Consider the following 20,698-nt stretch of genomic DNA (forward strand, 5'->3'; position numbering starts at 1 on the left):
ATGGTTTGCTGAGTAAAAAGCATAAAGAACAGATGTTTCCACATGTTTGCTAATACTTTCGAACAATTGAAGGAATTTCGAATCAAAAACAACTAATAAATGATACAGTTAACGATTTTGACCAATCAAGATATGTTTAACTAGACTTATATTACAAACTAATGTTAATTTCTAATGCTTTTCCACAATACTAGGGTTTATTTCCGTTTGCTAGCTTTCGTTTTCACTTTTAAACCGATTGCGAAGAGAATCTCAGCTTAATGTAGCTAAACGCCAAAAGGTATGCAATATGTTTGTCATATGAGCGCTTTATACAGAGCGAGCATACATTCGCAAAGTTGTAATCAGTGATAAAATTCGACGTCTTATACTCACTGTAGAGTACCATAATTAGTAATTACATACTACGAGACGTTAGCTACATGCAATTTAAGCCAAAAGCTAGTAACGAGTACACTAGCACATGTTTACCATGGTACTTTTTTAGATTTTGTAATCCAACCGTTGACATATTTGGCTACAAGTAGAATTCTTAGACTGCCAAATCGTTCACAGCACATCGCTAAGTCCAATTCGTGCAGGTCGTACAAGCTTTCCAAGCCTCATACGTCAATTTCACGGTAACCTCAACGTATCGGATCGATACATCTATCCCACGAAGAAACCCGAGCTGGTTTTCTGATCGACATAGCTGATACGGACAAAATAACGCATCATTTATTCACGATCTGTTTTCGTTTTGTTGCAGAAAATGTCTTTGTCACATGATCGGAAGTTTCCATTTTTAATGAGACAACTCGATACAGTCGTGTAGTTGCGTTGTCAACTTCAATTCTTCACTGACTCTAAAATGACACACGAAAGGCAAACGACAGTACAGGAGAAATTTTCAAACCGTGTTTAAACCACCTCTAGAACATGTTCCAAAACTAATTGTACATTCTTCCATCCTTCTTTCTCTGCTTTCAGAACCTGAAGCGACACGATCAAGGAATGTACCGGTGCCGAATTGACTTTCGTACGATACAAACGCAAACGTATCGATACAACCTGTCCGTCATTGGTAAGCACTAGCGCCTCTTTGTTTTGATTAACATGAGAACGTCAAGCACCTGCAGCAACTTCTGCTCGCTGCATTGATGCAAAAAATGATGCTACACTCTCGAACCTCGCGATGAAGCATTCAGGCATAATTGTCCCCCGGGCACTGCGTCAACTACTGCTCAGTCAGTTTAACACACGAAGTACACTTAGCTGCTTCATGGTCCATTCCACTGCGACAGCTACCACTCATCCATCCCGCAGCTACTTGATGTAATTGATGCACTTAAAACAAGACAATCACTTGTCATTGGCTGGTAATGTGCAATAATGCACCCGGAGGCGAATGAGACTCACGTCCCGTGCACTTGGGACATAGCATCTCATTACGTGTGCGGTGTGCCATCGCGTCCCGTGAGGATGCATTTCCATCACCCGTACCACACGTACCTTTGTAAATGCACAGTTCGGCACCAGCAGATAACACAACCTGCCTGCCATTCCTTTCATCTTCGGCTGATGATAGACGACAGCGCGTACGGATGTAATGTCTTGGAAGTCCTTTCAGGCTACTGATGAGCTACTGAGATGAAATGAATCGTAAATTCATTTCACTAACTTCCTTATTAACAATGCACCATGTGCCTACCGTCAGTAGATTGGAACGCGCACACTGTACGAAACCGGCGGGCTCTTCAGCCGTGACGAGAGGTTTCAAATTGATGTAAAACGTACACGCGTATGCTTAAAGTTGATTTGAAGTGGCATTACAACTGCAGTTAATAACAATTCGTATCATAGTTCAGAAAGGTTGTGCGTAGGTTCTAGGTTTGTTTGGATCTCTAGTCAGAAAACCCTCGTTTAAATCATTCATGCCTTCCGCTAAAATTCTATTCTATTCGATCTTTGCACCCAGGGCTCAATAAATCACTAATTTAAATTTCATTTGAGAGAGAAGTAATAACAGCCTTCGTGCGAACAGTGCGAAATTTTAAAAAAACACGCATTCATTGCATGTATGTCGTTATTTGTCCGTAAATTAGTAGTTAAAAACTATGACACTTTTAACATTGAACAAGCTCCCTCTGTGTTCAAATTTTGAAACCTTTCCTTTGTTGGAAGATTGCAATTGAAATCACGACCAGCTTGCTTGATGGTTTGAATACGGTTTATCTCATGCACACCATGAGGTACCGTCACTGAGGTACTTTAACTGAGTAGGCAGGGCCAGTACATCAACTTTCATTACTGTCAACATCCTCTAGTTCATTAGAGTAGCAAGTATGTATTTGAATAAATTCTTCCAACGTCAAGTTTATTTCGGAGTTATGCATTCATAAAAAGACTACCTGCGCATTCTATTTCATCTATTCGGGCTTATGAGCTTCCGTCCGGAATTGTACGAATTGGCTAAAAACTGTACGCTCGGTCGCATAATGAGCAGCCAATGTTCCGTCCGGTGCGTACGGCCGCTTAACACTACCAGCAGATTAAGACACTACTTACGCCCCGGACAGTAAGCCCTCATTATCTATTTACAGTGCTGCCCGAGCAACCGGTGGTTCTGGATCGTTGGGGGCGCCATATCAACGGTACGAAGCTGGGCCCGAAAGAGGAAGGCGATGACGTCGTTATCACCTGCCGTGTTTCTGGTGGTAAGTTTACCTACACCCTCACACATACACAAGAGTGCGCGTCCTCTGTCTAAGCTCACAGCACTGTCGTAAGTCAGCTCTGGCTCTACAGGCCCATCAGGTCGGGTGTCGCCGGGTTGTCATTAGCTGTCAAACCCCCCAGTAAGCGCCCGGGCACGCAAAGTTCCCGGTATGCGTTATGGACAATCCGGGTCCGGGAGTTTTCAGCGAGCATTTCAAGCCGTCCTTTAAATCCATTAACACTCTGGGTGTGTGTGTGTGTGTGTGTGTAAGTGTGTCTCTTTTGCTTAGCACCTCGTCCCTAGCCATTTCCCAGCCATTAAACAAATATCCACCATTGCCTCAAACGTGCTACGACGACCAGTCACCAGTCGGGCGACCTTTGTATCCGTCAAACCTCAATCAAGGGTCTCCGCACCCGAGTTCGTTTCAAGTTCTCCTTCACCAACGAATGGCGGGTAGAATTCTACCTGCGTACCCTATGATGTGTAATGGAAAGAGCGAGATAAAAAGAGCCATAGCACCGTCACTATGTCATAATAGTCACCGTAAGATGATTCGCTTTAGGAATAAAGAGAGCAAACATCGTCTTGCATCCCGACCGTTCGCAGCGTTGGACGCCATGTATGCGCTCCCTGTAGCTCTGCATCTTTCGAGCTGCATCCTTCCCGTTTCCGTTTGCCATCCGTCCACCCGGAAGTTGGCTAAAACCGTACTACAGTTCCATCCACTTAGGAATGGAGCATTTTATTTCACTTTTTTATTCGTATTACTTTTCCCTCGTTACAATCCCAGGGTTTGCCCTTCGCCGTGTTTTGTTCGCTCTCAACCGGAAGCTAACTTTGTGCTTCAAGCGTCACCACTCATCAGGAAGTTGTAGCGAAGCGCAAGCGTAAGGAAGGAAAAGCTAATAATCATCACAAGACTACATCAAATATACTTCTGCTACCGTTACCCGTTCGCAGCAGAAAATGTCGTCCAGCGGTAGCAGCATCCTTGTTCGCTACATTCACCAAACAGTCGCTGCCACCGTACCGGAAACACTAAACCGACAACATGCGTCGATGTTTCTGAAAGCACCTACCCACTTGTCGGTGCCGTTTTGAGAAACGCAATCGGGTTGGAACGCCAAATGAACGTACCGCCACGATACCAATTCTCCACCCTGATGGCAATCGCTACACGACGATTTGATGTCCCTGGTAGATCGTAGCGTTAGAAGTTAAATATAAAACAGAATAAAATGGGAAAAAAGCGACCTGTTCATCTGAAAGGTCCACTAGCTACCGCGGATATGATGGGGAACGATAGTTAATTTAAAAAGTTCACAGATATTGGATAAGTTTCGGTTGCCTTTTTGTGGCTTTCGTGGTGCGCTTTCGACTGCACTTCCGGTGCGGCATCCCGGCCGGCGGACGTAAGTTCGATTTGTGTAACTTTAAGGCCGATGAGAGGAGATAGATACTACCATCCTAACCCGTTTCGCATGCCATACTAGCCCGTGTCTCGAATGATTGACAGACAGACGCGAATCGAGAAAGTTCGAGTACGTATTTTGCAGCGCACCCCTCCGTTACACGTCAGTGAGGGTGTGATGAATTTTTAATGGCTTCACTGCCGGATGTAGCTGTACATAATTAATTTCAATACAGCTTATCAGTGACCAGCGGTTGCAGGCGATATGGGGGTTGGAGGCGCGCGATAAATGGCAAAGAGTTGGTGCGAATGATATCGATGCTAGCCAAAAGTGTGTTTAAACTGAGTTAAACTTTTGGTTTCGTTTCTTCCGACAGGAAACGGTTAGTGTATTGATTGATGCTTCAACATTAGTATGTATTAGATGTCTGTAATTTGCCAAGCGAACTTATTTGCCGTTAAGTAATTGAATGTAATAAGCCTACTTGCATCGATACCGGATGAGCAGCGCCTAAAGTTAGGCAATTGAGTAATTTTCATTCACTTTGCCCGATCACTTGGCAAGTGATAACTAATTGATTCGCATGCCTCGTGGAATTTCAAACAATGACAAACTGGACAAATAGTAGAAAGGAGTAATCCAATTAATCACAGCAAACCGTTTAACGTGACTGTCAACGAAGCCTAAAGGTATGCAATTGGCATACCAATTTAAACTGTTGAAGCGCTACGAGCTACTACGGGATACATTTGACAGTTTTAGATCGGACCAGCAAAAAAAAAACAATAAAGTAGTTGTAAAAACTTCAAGGGGTCTAGAATCCACCCATTTTCTTTGGTAAAATCGCTGAGACAATTGTGCTTTGACAGCATGACAAAAATATTCAAACTGTACACACTAGACACTGTATCCTTCGATTAATATACAACTACGTTCTCTACTTTTGACGACATTTACTGAAACTCTTCAACTCCTATAAAACTCTATCAAACTGACAATTATATACAAACTATTGTGTACAACTTTAAGACGGTTTGATGCAAACTCCAAACTCGTACGCATGTATTTTTTTGCATACAAACAGCAACTCAACAATACCTGGTGCTCAACGATTCCGGTTGGAATACAAAACAAAACACTCAGGACTATACATGACAGCCGACGGAATAATTAGCAGCAGACGTGTTTACGTACGGACGGAATATTACGGAAGTAAGGAACACGACAAAAAAAAAAAAACAAAATGTTAGTAGTTACCCCTTTGTGCGAGGTTTATTGTCGAGATGCGGATGGTACTCGTCGTTGGAAAACACACTCATCTCGTTTCGTTGGCTACGCCGCGCGCTTGTTTTCACCTCACTGCGGGGATCTCCTTTTTAATCCCATTTACCAACTTTGTTGCTGGCTCATTTCCCAACCGACACCGGAACATCTATTTCAACCCGTTGCGACCATGCCCATGCTGCCCTTTTTTTCTTACTGTTTGGTGATTTTCTTCCTTTTTGCGCATAAAAAAAAAACAACAACAACACTCACACAGGACGGCCACAGCCCGAGGTGCGGTGGCTTATCAACGGCGTAATCGTGGACGATCAGTACGAGCAGAACTCGGGTGATGTCATCGAGAACCGGCTGCTCTGGCCAACGATACAGCGGAGCGATCTGAATGCCATCTTCACCTGCCAGACGATGAACACGAAGCTGGTCGAGCCGAAGGAGACGAGCTACGTGCTGGACATGCACCGTAAGTACTCGCACTGCGGAACGAGTGATATTTATTGTAAAAATATTTGCAAACCCCTGTCCCGGCCTTCGTTCCCGGCCTGCGTGGGGTAAGTACGTCCCCGGGTCGTTTGTGGGAATTTGAAGCCCTCGCAAAATGTTCTCTCGAAAGGATGGTACGGACAGCAGCATGTCCGGTACCGGAATGTTCGTGCAAGAAACACGAAACGGGAATTGAGGGATATAAAATTTCATCTCACAGCTCCTTTCTCCCAACGCATGAGTTTCGCTGTTCCGTGTGTCTACCGGTATGCTGGCATTTACTTACCTTCACCTCATTTTCCTTTGCCCCGGGGAGGGGTGATTCTTCCCACTACTGGCTCCGGTTCCGTTTGCTGCAGTGAAACCGCTGACGATAAAGGTGATCAATCCACCGAGTACGCTGGTGGCGGACAAGCGCTACGAAATCGTCTGCCAGAGTACGGGCTCCCGGCCGAACGCCATCATCACCTGGTACAAGGGCAAGCGGCAGATGCGTCGCACCAAGGACGAAATACTCGACCACAACACCACCACGTCGACGCTCAGCTTTGCGCCGACCACCGAGGACGACGGCAAGACGCTTACCTGCCGGGCGGAAAACCCGAACGTGAACGGGCTGTTCCTCGAGACGGACTGGAAGATGAATGTTGTCTGTAAGTATGCGGCAACAACCCGTGCCCGGGTGTACTTCACTATCACCGCTCTGCTAATGGATCACTCACGCTTGCCAGATCCACCGATGGTTACGATCCAGCTGGGACCGACGCTGGTCGTTGACGACATCAAGGAAGGTGACGACGTGTACTTCGAGTGTCACGTACGGGCGAATCCCGACTGGAAGAAGCTGCAGTGGTTCCACAACGTAAGTAGCGGCACGCGCGGCGGTACGGCCAGATGCCGAGCCTTCAAACGTAACCTATTCGATCGATCAATCAGCTGATTGTGCCATTAGCATCGTACGGCCAGTGATGGGGCAAACGATTCCGTTGACGGTGCTCAGAACTTTCGAGCTTTTCAGCATGATAAGTGGCACCATTTGGCATGTGAGTTTGTCTACGACCGTCTGCGTAGATGAATACTATTTGTCTATCGGGATGTTATCGAATTTAAGTGGTGGGAATTTGCTTCCTTATGGAGTCCGCAATTGATGCGGCGGACATTTTGGAAACATTACGGAAATCCTCAACACTAGAAGAAAATTAAACCTCGTAGCTTGCTACTTAAATTTTGACACTTAGTCATTTAAATTTACACGTTTTTTTCCGAAAGTGTTTACGTTTTACAAAGCAGTTTTGTATCGTTTCTTTCGTTGTATCTTTCAACAGCTCCATCTTTAGGAATTTAAATGAACTATTTTTTACTCAGCCGGGTTTTATTCTTCTTTAAGTACTCAGCAAATTTTTTTAAATTATAATCGTTTCTAACGGAAGAAATTTTTTAACAAGAACTATCTACTATATCTATATGCAAGATGGTATCTTGGACACATCTTTTATTGAAGCCGTTTACTGCTTATCATTGAATGAGTTGATGTGGACCATTGTCATACATTCATGGAGCATGAATTCTTGCCAAGAAATGCTTTAATTTTTAGCATAAGCGTAGAACAAAATTTCTAGATCAGTAAAACATGAAGCTTGTCATGAATAGTGTGCTTAATGATCGCATCGATCATTACTACAGCACTTCGCAGTATGCATTAAATCAGATTAAACTACATTCCTTAATTAACGACCTCATTGACCAAATAGTTGCTCTCATCCTCTCTCTTTATTCAACCACTCCCGATCGGACAGGATATCCTGTTGCAGTACAACGGTTCCGCGCGCATCATCCAGAGCGGCCAAAGTCTCGTGCTGCAGAAGGTGACGAAACAATCGGCCGGATATTACGCTTGCAGTGCAATCAACGCCGAAGGCGAAACCGTCAGCGATCAGCAGTACCTGCGAGTGAAGCGTAAGTGTGAAGTTTAAGACGTTTTGCTAGCATCCGTTTCCTGCACCATCTTTGTTTCGTCCATGTTGGGGCATGCGAAACGGGCATCTTAACCGAGATTGCCAACGGCTGACCGATGGCTGGACTGTATCGCAACCGCATTCTGCTTAACCCTTTCACCCAATGGTGCCCAAACCCGTCGCCCCAGTTTGCTTGGACCTTAATATGGTCCGGGTGGTAAATCTCACCGGAAATTGATAGTTGATGGATTTTTCTCAATCACGGAGACCCTTTTCAGTGATGCGACATGGCCCATTTTCAACCTCTGTATCACAGTACACGCTGAAGCTCCTGGTGCCTGGTTGCTCGTTCCATTCCTCGTCCCCTTTTAATCGTTCCCCCTCCCCGTGAACCATTTCTGGCTGACCGATTCCGTTTGCCTCCGGTGGCGGAAATTGATAGTTGATAGAAATGAAATTACATTTAATTGCCGCTTCCCAAACACTTAACCCGGGGCAGCCGGAAATTTGCGGTCGACACCCAATGATACCCCTGGGAGGACTCACAAGCCCAGGGTTTCCGATCAAGCATCGACTGATAGTCACAAAGCTGAAAATAGGTATAATTTTGTTTCGGAACAATATCAAATGGATTTATTTTCTTCGATAGCCTGCCACGATTTATCTTACGAACAGTATGTCCAATGCCTAAAAGTATGCAAATTGTAAAAAAAATCGCTCAATTCTTAGCTAGACTAAATTAATAAGTGATTGGTGTCGTAAAAACCGAAATATTTTATTAATTTCGGTCCTAATAACTGTCCGATTTTGGGGGTCTAAACATTATTGCTCTCTAATCTGTTTAACCTGTTTGTTAAGGTTACCATCTGATGCGCACGTTGCCTACTTTTAGGCGCTGTAAATCCTAGAATCGTTATCGAGCACCGCACGTGATTGCAAATGTTTTTAATCTCATTTCGAATGTTCAATCTCAGAAAAAATACTTTCATTGCTTACGATTCTATAGAACTGGACTTCGCAAGACTATCAAGTTATTTCAAAATTTAAATCAAGATATAGTTTCAACGAACATCCTGAGACAGCTTGAACACCATCAATTAGCAAATTAACAACAAATACTCTTCATATTGATTTGGATTGCCCTTAACGCTGATCTATTTTCGTTTGATTCTTATAGATTTGTCTGAATCATGAGAAAAGCTCAATGGTAGTTGAGTGTTTCTTACAATTGGTACTGTTTCCCAGTTTTATCATAACAGTGATGGAGTGTTGCGTCTTATTAATTGGCTCTGTTTTCTTAGGAATAATTAAATGTTTACATTTTTTTGCCGTCTTTGTACCTTTCTTGTGTTCATAATCTCTTGACGCTTGTTCGTGAAAATCTTAATTTACATCAGCAAATTCAATTCGTCTTTTGAATATTTCCAATAAAACCATTCCCGGAATGCTTAATACCTAAAGAAAAAAAACATTCCAACAACAAACGAAGAACGCGTAAGTTCAAATCGCTCATTTTCATCAACGCAGCGGCTTGGTTAAAAAACAATTCCCCAAAAATAGCAACTGCAAACCGCGCCGCCTCACGTAATGAGCTAAACGGCAAGTTCCCCGAACCTTGACGCAAGCAAACATTCGGCATCCACAACGCGCCATACCATAACTAATTCATTAGTATGTTCCCCGGCCCGGTGATAAGCGTTTGTGGTTCTTCCCAGCGCAAAGACACCACTGTTTGGAAATATGATTATACCGTACGTTTGCTTAGAATGTGTATGCGCGTGTGTGTGTGTGTGTGTTTTTGTACGCGCATTTACTGTTTGCCACGTCGGTTACGGTTCAGGACACTAACACCAACCCAAAACAAACGCTTTCCATTTCCATCCCAATTACAGCGAGTGAAAAACCGACAAACATATAATTTGCGCTGCGGATTTATAATGAAACTAATTATGCATCTGAACGAGAAAGGGAGAGAGAGAGAGAGAGAGAGAAAGAGAGAGAAAGCGAGCAGGAAGATGCAGTGTAAAGCTTCATCCGCTTTCGGTGTAAAAACGGGTTATGGGCCAGCGATGCAGAGGTGCAGCTGGAGTACACGCAGAAGTATCCCTTTGGGGATGACCTACACTGTGCACCGTGTGGCGTGTCGTTACCGGGATGGTATGGTAACACCAACACCTCCCATAGCCCATTTTCCGTTCATTATCCACTTGACAGCAGGCGGAACCGAACCTCTAAGCCTACCGTTTGCGTTCCGGTTGCCAACGTTCGACCGCATGCGTCCCTGCCAAACGCAGTAAACTTGACTTGATCCGCACAAAACGTGCGATTAAATTATTTGTCAAGATAGAAACGACTGCGGCACCGTGGTTGCAACCATCGTGGCCCATACCGGTACCGGTGTGGCGAGACACCAATCTCGCTTATAAAAGCTGCGCTGTGCAAACTCTGATTGCTTACCCTGGGGCGGAAAATCCTTATTGCAAGTGCGGGTGAAACTGGCCCCGGTAGGGTGCAGCGAGTGGGGAGGTGTATGAGTTAGTGCGAAGAATAGCGCACCGGACGGTGACAAATGCACCTGTATGCGTCGCCGCACCTAATTTGACCGATGCCGTTTTCCCCACCCTCCCTACCCCCCACCCAACACTTGTGGGTGGTAGCGTGCAGCAAACAAAATGCAACAAATTGCATAGACTGCAAAGATGTGACACGATGCCGGTTTTTTCATCCCGTATCGGGGGCAAGAGGTGTCCTAATCAAGCGAGCAAGCTTATGCGATTTTCATGGTCGAGTGTTTTTCAGTGCGGCGTTACACCACCTACCGAAATAGCCGCCACCCCGTGTGTGACAGCCGCCGCAGGGTCTATGAAAGCGGATCATTTCCCTGCGGGAATTTTCGTTGACACCCGTGCGTACAATCCCGCTAATGGAGGTGTATATAAGCACATGCCGCGTGTGTGTTTGTGTTGCGATTTTGCAGCTCTAGTCTTCTTACACTTACGGGCGCTTTGCACCCGATCTGCCGGATGAAATGTACCGAGCGAAGCAAATGTTGATGATGCACCGGCATGGTGCAATACGTCGAAATAGTGACGCGAACGCCGCAACCACCACGGGGCCCACACACCTATATGGTCAACCCGATGGGCTGTTCCGGGTTTGTTCGAGATGTTGCACGCGCAACTGCTGATGACCGCGGGCTTTCACAAAATGCCCCAACGTAGGCGGTAGACCCTTCGCACTGCTAATACGGTGCGTCATGTTTTGAGCTTCGGTGTGGCCTGTGGCTGTGGCTTTTTCCGGAACAATTTCATCCCCATTCTCTAGTGCCAGCTGTCACCATTTCCAAACAACGTGCCATATCAGTGCACACACACACACACAGACGCGCGCGTGCATGGTACATCAGCATCCAAAAGTTTCGGTGCAACTGATCGATCATGCAGTCAAATGCAGTCCTGCCCTGCACTCGCTCTGAGCAGCATGCATCAAATATGTGTCCCGTTTTGTTTTGTTCTCTCTCGACAAGCACCCGTTCCTTGCGTTCTTAACGATTTTTCCATTCCACCCAACAGCTGCTATCAAGCGACAAAATGCATCATAATGCATCACATCCTAAGCACACACATACACGTATACTTTTGCTGCGTAAATATTTGGTTATTCATTTCGGACGGTTCCCACGCTTCACTCCATCAAAATATTATGAATGTTTTTATGCCCGATGAAGTACTGGAAGTTATTATTTTGTCGTTCAATTTGAAGCACTCTCATAACAATATTTCAATTTCCGGAACGTAGCCTGTTAAAGTACACTTGGGTGCGTTTTGAAACGCATAAATATTTAGCTCTAGTATGGGCGGAGAGTTTGTCAAGGTGCTTGAAATAAATAGTTTCGTGCCATAATGTTGCCGCTTGTAACGCTTTATAGACAATTTCGGTTTATGGAAGTAAAGTACAATTGTTTAACAAGAATTATTCAAGTGAAGGCAGAAGGCGTATCAATTGAATATTGTTTAGAGTATGTGATTTTTGAGACACTATTTACGGTGAAGTACAGGGTGTCTTCAAAAGATAAAGAACTTTTAGAAATAGTGGTATTGATAGCATTAATAAACCTCCATAAACCTCGAAATAGACTTCTGCATCAATACCGTTCTGCTTCGAATTGCGGATAGCTTCAATTTCCGGATATCCTTCTCGTTTTAGCTGAATTTGTTCATACCCAGCCTTCAACCACTCCTTAAGCTTAGTTAATGTTGTGATAAATACCGCAATAACCGATGGTTTTCTTAACAGTCTCAATTTGTATTTACTATAAAATAAAATGTGCGAAAGATGCCTTAAATGTCCAACTTTAAAACGGTACAGTTTTGGAGACGGGTCTTGAAAACCATGAAGCCGTAATCGAATACCTCAGCTAGAATGCCCTTAAGGGTTGCTTTGACATTGTTTTGCATGACTTTATTTGAGTCCCAGTATCTCTTTTTATAGTTTTGTTTCTTCAACTAAAAAAACGAAGTAAAGTAAGAACAAGTGCGGGATATGAGGAGGCTATGGAACCACGTGGATTGACTGGGCGCCTCCATTGCGCTGTGTCGAAAACTCAAAGGAAAGGCTCACGGAAAATCTTCTCCTTTCGATGCGAAACCTCAGAAGTGATTGATGCCTGGGGCGCGTCAAAATGTATTACCATTACCTGCCCCAACTGGCGTAACGAGCTATAGTATAATTACTTTTAGGAAAATTCCTGTGAAGTAAATAGAAACAATTAAGTTGTTGTTAAAAAATATGGAAAAAATCTCAATTATTTTTATAAATTAACTAGTTACATTTTAAAGATTTCAGAAGGGTTTATATTTTTTCAACTTCATAAATTAATATTGTTGAGCTTATATTTCCATTAGGTTAATGCAGGTTTAAAGCCACATCTTAAAAGTTCTCAACGATACAACTCTGGTTATGTGTTTAAAGATTTTTACTGTTTTAAATTTGCAATCAACGAGTCATTTTTGTGATTTAACACGTCAAGATTTTCAACTAAAAAATATATAATAGATCATTAAGCCCCTAAAAACTTTGTTGTTCTAGAAAAAAGCCTTCCGCGATACAACTTTGCATACCTTTAGGCGTAGTCAATGAAAACAAGGCACCGATGAGGCACTTACAGTTTATTGCATGTTTATATGATGATATACGAATTTCTAATAAAACACGTCACATATATCATAAATGAATTCACATCAGTTTGAAATAAAACATTACGAATATGTGTATAAAAAAAATTTCACAATTATCGCTCGCTATAAGCAGCTACAATTAGCTAGTAAATGCAGATGATGCCCCTTGTACCACATGCTAAAGGAACTTCAGTACTGTTTAATTATAAACTGAACACAAAATCATTTTTGTGTCAGGTAATTTCTGCTAACAGTTGAATTATGTTTATTGTTGTTTCATAAGCCGCACGTAAATATACAACAACGCAAAATGTGCGCAGCTTGTTGCGTTATTACGGAGAAACATAACGACCTAATTTAACTGCCACGGACAAATGCAAACATTTAAACAAAAGTCAATTAGCTCATCAAATAGCAATCATTCTACGAAATCGTAGCAAAACTTTTGAATTAAAATCATTTCCCAAAAAGCCCACAGTTAATCATACAATCCGATTACTTCGTAATTAACCCACGCCATCTTTCGTGTAGAATATTTGCTAATTTTATTTTCCCAACCATAGTGAAATGTAAATCCAATTGAAGTGAAACAGAAATACTTCCAATACTTTATTAACAACATAAATGCATTACCAAACCCTTGCAAGCATCCCAACTAAGCTTTTGTTTTTCTTTTTTTGTTGTTTTGAATCATCAATACGGTGTGCTACAAAATCGTATGAAACTTAATTCCCCGCACGGGTGCATTGTAAGCCGTACCACGCTAAATATGCAAATTATATCCTAGGCAACGATTTATTCTATCAAAAGTGATGAAGTGACCACTTGAATACGATAATGCCAGGGCAAAAGGTACGGTCCACGAAACCCCTAGCCAGCCTGTTGGTGGGCGAAGGTAATTTTGACGAAAAAAAAAAGTGATTCCCCATCCTAAAATACGATCCACCTGGTCCTGCACTGGCTGGCGTTACCCGCACGGGGACCTGACCGAGACCGGGAATCGTTTCGATTAATTATATTTAGCATATTATTGAAATATGCGCCATCCCGTTAGCGGGAAAAGGTGGCCGCCCGTAATCAGATTATTGCAAAATGCGCTTTCGCAATATTGTCATTTATGGTTTGGCGCACATTTAGAAGGCTTACGTGACCGAATCCGGCCCGCACTGTTGCGTGTTTAGCTGCACCCAGGGCAGGGTGACGATACCCCACTGCTAAACAGTTAAAAATGAAACAAAATAATTGCCACCAGCGCGCTTGTAGCAGCGTTATTATACAGAAAACACATACACACACACGCATTCGCGCACAAGCGCTGCATCGTGTTTAATACTGGCGTACACACATCGCGTGTGCCCCCAAAACCGCCCGACCATGAAAACCAAATTTTCATTCCGATAAACGGCTTTCGCAACCGATATATTGGCTTACAAATGAAAACGAACAATCGCATCCGGTGCACGTTTGTTTCTATTGCTGCATGTATTTTTTGTGCCCTTCTCTCGCGTTTGCTTCCAATAACCTGGTCACACTCACGGAAAGGTGAGTTTCATTACGTGCGAAAGGGATGCAGTTGACCGGAAGCCTAACCAATCACCTCGCCAAACTGGAACTAATTCCACGATTAGTTGGCCACATATGAAACATGCCCATCCGGGGATGACACGTTCCGGCGAGGAGGAAAACAATTGCAATGCGGTCGATATGATAATCAAACATGATGTATACGTGCCTGTGTATGGGTAGGTGTGTCATTTTGCTAGTGTGTGCTCCAACAGCCACAGTAATCATTCCGGACAACCCACAATGAGTACAGTTGATGTAAAATGAGCAGACTTATTTAGGTGTTGAATTGAAATTGTTAAAACGATTCTACGATATTTATCTGTGTTTCAATTTACAACTAAATCGGACTAGATGCTGGCTGCAGAATGATCGACTCGCGTACTAATGTTCAATGCTTCTGCATTTTAAAAGCAAACTTGGAATACAACATGTACAAAAATTACATTTAAATAATGATTGAGTCAACAATTTTCAAGTCGAATTTGCTCTAAAACTACCAATATTTATTGATTAATGACTTCAATTTCCGAGTTTTACTTAGGGTTCTATTAACTGTCCGATACCTCTTAGCCCTCTTTGATCGACTAATTGCAAATTGCATACTTTAGGGCGTTTTTGATGCAAGGATTCAGTGATTCAAAACATTCAAATCATTTGACAGACAGACAATTATGTTTCTTTATGCGAGCAATTGGCAATTTATGCTTTCAATAATACACGCATACCCAATAATACCCCCCAATAATACGCATATGTGATATTTAACGATAAGTTACTATGAATAAAATTAATTACCCACTAATTACTCAGCACTGGAACACCACAAAATGTTCATTGTAAAGTGTCAAGTTGTCAAAGGCTTTTATGAAAAAGTGTTTTTGAAAAGTGTCATAAGCTGTGCTTCGTAGAAAAGGGGAAAATAAATCTGATTGGATTGCCACACATTTAATCTAGGTTGTGCACGCCTTAAAGTATGCAATTTCGAAATCATTAAACTATTGATTACATACAGCGCACTTAAAGTAAAAATACTACATTCATATCGTTAACTGCAATAGAAAGTGATTTTAATAATAGTTTTGAATGTTCCATCTCATTTTCGAGCAAGTTAATAAACTATGTCGTTAATTGTTCCGCAAAAAGAGTCATATTATTTCGCATATTTTCTGCCACATCGCATTTTGTCAACTTTGGTTCCCACGTTAATCGTGTGTCACGTTTCAACGACACTTCCATTAGCAGTCACCATGAGTTTCACACTATCTCCCCATCATAATCACCTTATCTTGCTTCAAGACAAAAAAAGGTACCCTTCCAAATAGACCGTATTCATCCGCATGTCAAACGATGCTTTGGTACCATCTCTGCACACTGTTGCACACGTAAGGCTTGCGTCAGATTTGCCACAAACAGACGCTCATTTTATGACAACAAAAAAACAACAACACCCATTTAAACTCTTCCCTTCATATGGCCGGGTGAAAATGTGGCAAAATCGTCATCAACATCGTACTACATTGCGTTATCCCGGTGCGCATCAATGACCCCTCTTAGGTGGCCGATTTAGTCGTAGCTACTGTTCGCTTCGAATGCAGGTGAAATGATTTTTTGATTTCATTGCGGTTCATAACTGACCCCGACGGTGGATGGGAATCAGCAGTACTATCGTCGAGCAGGTTTTTTGGGACTTTAATGTCTGCCAATGCCACTCTGGGAATGGAATGGGTGCAGGTTGCCAAAGGATAGCATGAACGTGTGTGTGTGTGTTCACCGGGACGCAAACCACGTGTACGATACGGGACGCGTGTTGATGAAAGTAATTAACGGACTCTCTTACTCCCTTCTTTGCATGCCGCCTGGTGCTGCTGCTGCTGCACTCTCATTACAGATGTACCCGTCTGTGCAACAGAAAGGCTGGCGGGAAGTGTGCCCGTGAACGGTAGCGAGCTGTCCGGAGGCAACCGGAATACCATACTAATTGGCGCGTCCCGGAACGAGAATGTGGAAATTCCGTGCCACATTTTCGCCGACCCACCAGCCAGGTAAGTGCATTTTATTTTATTTTTACCTACTGCCCTCTTTTATTTTGCCGTTTTGCGTCACGGACTGGTTCAAGCGGGTTGGCAGCTCGGTCTATAGAGTGTACCTCGGATGGATGGATGAAGTTTGAAAGAAAAAAACAGCCGGCTTGCAGGAAGCGTTTTCTTTTCAGCTTGGGGTTTTTATTTCTCGAGAAGCGAAATTTATCATGCTTCCTTGCGTACAGAGCAACAAATATATTGCCCTACTCTTAACATTCCATCATTCCACAGTACATGAAAACTTACGTGCTGGTGAAAAACGCACCACGCAGACCGGGCCGCTGTTGGTAAGGAGCATACATGCCCACTCATTTAGTTACACACCAACGTCAAGACGCTCCGGAACTAGCATCCTACTGCTAGCTCCTTTATTCGACATGATTCCTTCAGGTAAATCAACACGGCCCACAGGCTGGCGTTACTATCGCGTTGCAAGGGCGCACCATCTTTCTGTTTGGAGAACAAGTATAAGCCTACGCCCACCATCCACTGCACGCAATGCGTTGGTGGTTTGAGTAAGGTGCATGAGGATTTCATTATATTACAGAGGAAATGATTTAATTAAGGCATATCTTATCGTGAATACAGTGGTGCACTTACCGACAGACCTGGTGGTGGTTTTTTTACTACTTTACGAAGATGCTAACGTATGTAAGGATTCAGACACCTGTAGCGACTAGCAAACTAGTAGCAATTGAGTAATTGATAATTATCACCCTGACTGCAGGTTATGCTTAAGTTTTCTTTGCGCTTGGCAAATATATTAAATATAAAAGAAGTAGCTTTTGAAAGCATATTATTACTAAAATTGTGTTATCTCTTTAAATTTTTATTGATGGCATAAGTAAAATTACTGAAACTAATGCATAGGAGAAGAACGTTTTAGTTGGGAAAGAAAAGGTTTCATATTGAAGTGCTTCATCATACAGAATAGAATGTGCCAGAAAAACATGATATCGCATCGCAGACAATTTGATTCGGTCTGATGTACCTTATTCCTACCTTGAAACTGTATACACCTTGACCTTGCAAGATGTAACGATCGAACGATAGATTGCTACAATTTTTGTATCACCAATAAATTCAACCACACGACTACTAATTATTCATTGCGTATACAATGCTAACGCGACTCAACTGTCTTGTATGGTGCATACATTTAGGCGTACATGATTTATTACATAATTGATGGGTTATACCTGCTGAAGACAAACTTTCCATGGTTTCATTAGGTGAAATGCTCATAGTAATGCATCCTTTTTATCGTGTTTTGTGCAAGTTTTGCTATAACATTTAGTTTTCTGCTAAATAAAGTGGGTCACACAATTTTATGAAGTGTTTCGTGGATCGTTTATAAAGCGTTTCCCACCTTGCATGCGTTTTTTGTGCAATTTTAATTAGTGTTTCTTCTTCTAAGCCATCCTAATAGTTTGTCATGCATTATTGAAAACATCATGCACTGCAAACAAACATTCCTGCATCATCAAAAGCCGGCAGCAAAACACAATCTGTTAGCACAGGCAAACTATTCGTAAAATTATCAAACAGTGGCAACTCAGCCGACTTACTACAAAACACCACGACCACACGTATGTTTACTTCACTTACCGGGCAAACTTCATTCACTCGACTTACGCGTATGGGTGTGTGGTGAAGGTTTCCAGCAGTAGCATCCTGTGCGCCGTTTGCTAAATGTGAGCCCCCATTAGCCGAGCTTAGCGAAAGTACAAAACGGCCACCCGCATACATGCACACAAAACACATGCGGACACAAAAAAAATAAACAAATAAACAAGCATCATAATCAACCACCCGAATCATTATGAACCGCCCCAAAAACTATACACGCGTGTTCAGGTGGAATGGGATGGGATGTGTAGTCGCTGTTTGATTTGAGTTCCACTTTTGGCGCAAAACTTGCTCTTGCTGAAAACTCCCCAGCTGCAAGCTGTTGTTCGGCAGAAAGGGACGGACGGTAACATTCCGCACGAAACACTGTGGCCGGCTGCATTAATACGTGCGCTGATTACAAGCCACGTCAGTGCAATGTTATGAGACAACAGCCAAGAAAATAATCAAAACAGCAACAAAACAAATACAACCGTTCCGTTTCGAAAGCTTCGAGCAGATCGGGTAAAGTATTTTAAACACAAAAACACACACACACATATACCCATATATGTAGCAGAAAACTAAAAAACCATGCTCACCCCAACCGGTGAGAATCTCCACCACGAGCAGAAAACCATTTGCCAGCCCGGTTGAGCGTGTGGGCAGCTGGAAGATGCTCGCCGGAGTGCGCGCGCGAGCCAAAGTTTTGCCATTTTTGCTGCCACAACTTCAGCCCCACCGTTCGGTCGTGGCTTGGTTGTATGTGAACCACGGCAGCCTCGGTGCAAGGATCCGGTGCATGTTTACTTATTAAAAAGTTGCCACATTACGAACGGGACGGGACGGGAATTGAGACCCAGGGTGCCGGATGCCGTGGCGGGCGGGCATGGTAATTTCGTTTACAATGGTCTCGTTATTTTATTAACATTCATTTTGGTTTTTTGTCTCTTTTTTTCCAGTCTTACCGTATGATTTCTAACAAGACAAACTCTATGCCGGATGGGGTGGAATTTCCATTTCGCTTTTTTCTTGCTCTATCGCTGCTCGCTGTACCTGTTGGTGTAGCAGGGCTGACAGTCTTCCAAGAACTATTTAATTATTGACCAACCTGAATCGGGTGTCTGAGGACGGTGTGTCCTAAAACCTCGGTTAGGATGACACCATCCAACTGTAGAAAAGGAAATTCTATTTCTTTTGTATGTTTTTTTTTTTTACTTTTTGTTTATCTTGTCTCGCCCAGAAATTGTCTTCAAAATATCCTTCTGCGAACGAAAGCGTGAGCCAGAGACTCACCTTACATCCTGTCGCTAATGCTAGCTTAAAAGTGTTTTAATAGCCTTTTCCCGAAAAAGAGTTTTTAATTGTCTTCAAGGGAAAGCTTTCCCACATCGAGGGGACACATTCCGGAGGATTACGATGCGCCAAAGAAAACCCGAAACAAACAGATAAAACCTTTAGCACGCTTCACCACCCACCGGGTACACCGGGTGCTCGAGCAGTACCGAACTTGTCAAACAGTGCGTCTGATTGAGTAGCCCGTTTCGTTGCTTTTATCCACTTCCCAGATCGTTTCACTGGCGATTCAACAACACTGCCGAAATTCTACAGGTCGATGCACATCGCTACACCAGCCAGGGCAACATCAGCATACTGAACTACGCACCAGTGACGGATCAGGTGAGCGAGCAGCGGGGTCGATGAATGTTTCACGTAGTAGTTTGCACCCACAACGTAAGCACATTTCGTGACATTCGATGACACATTCGGCTGAAAGTGGGTGTACATGTGGGATTGAGCTATTTTCAGGAGTGGGTTGCAACGCATGTTCTTTTTTATTACCTTAAAGCTTCGGAATTCAGCCTGAATAGTGATTTATTGGATTAAATTCAATTTATACTGGCAATTTACATTTACAATAATTTGTAACAGTATCATACAAACGAAAGCTAGTAGATTATTAAATATGAAAGAGGAATTTATTTTAATTGTTGTATGTAGAATAAGAATAGGTCTAAATATTTTAATTTCTGTTGGTCTATTATTGTTCTATTGCGAAAATTGGCAAAGATTTTAACATAATCTGCCAATTATGCAGGATAGAAGTTTCTATCGTTTAGCCAAAGAGGGCGCCACCGTCGGTGGTTGCATTCGACGATCAAGCCCTTTTTAGTTTCACAGTAATAAATTTCAAAATTTACAATTGAACAGTTACTAAAGTTAATTATTTAACTACTAATTTGTAAATTTGCGATAATTTTAACGTCTATGATCACCTAAGATGTTGAAAATGTAAATATTATATTAATATATTTATTGATATTGATATTAATAATAATATTTCTTAATGACTAATTCAATTTAGGTTAATTATCATAGTAATAAACTATTTATACTTCAAGTTTTGGATAATTACTTTCACATTATATAAACC

The 20,698-nt window shown here is 42.6% G+C and overlaps 1 protein-coding gene across 1 annotated transcript in view; it reads left to right on the top strand.

Moving 5' to 3' along the window:
- Nucleotides 1-20,698, top strand: part of LOC128716320 (nephrin-like) — a 51,240-nt gene that overhangs the window by 22,856 nt on the left and 7,686 nt on the right. Inside the window, exons 4-11 of the mRNA XM_053811239.1 lie at nucleotides 970-1,063; nucleotides 2,583-2,696; nucleotides 5,654-5,857; nucleotides 6,237-6,530; nucleotides 6,609-6,739; nucleotides 7,674-7,833; nucleotides 16,464-16,617; nucleotides 19,833-19,944. Coding sequence (XP_053667214.1) covers nucleotides 970-1,063; nucleotides 2,583-2,696; nucleotides 5,654-5,857; nucleotides 6,237-6,530; nucleotides 6,609-6,739; nucleotides 7,674-7,833; nucleotides 16,464-16,617; nucleotides 19,833-19,944 — 1,263 coding nt within the window. The remainder of the gene's footprint in view (nucleotides 1-969; nucleotides 1,064-2,582; nucleotides 2,697-5,653; nucleotides 5,858-6,236; nucleotides 6,531-6,608; nucleotides 6,740-7,673; nucleotides 7,834-16,463; nucleotides 16,618-19,832; nucleotides 19,945-20,698) is intronic.

Source organism: Anopheles marshallii, chromosome 3 (genome assembly GCF_943734725.1).
Source record: "Anopheles marshallii chromosome 3, idAnoMarsDA_429_01, whole genome shotgun sequence".
Taxonomy (NCBI): Eukaryota; Metazoa; Arthropoda; class Insecta; order Diptera; family Culicidae; genus Anopheles; species Anopheles marshallii.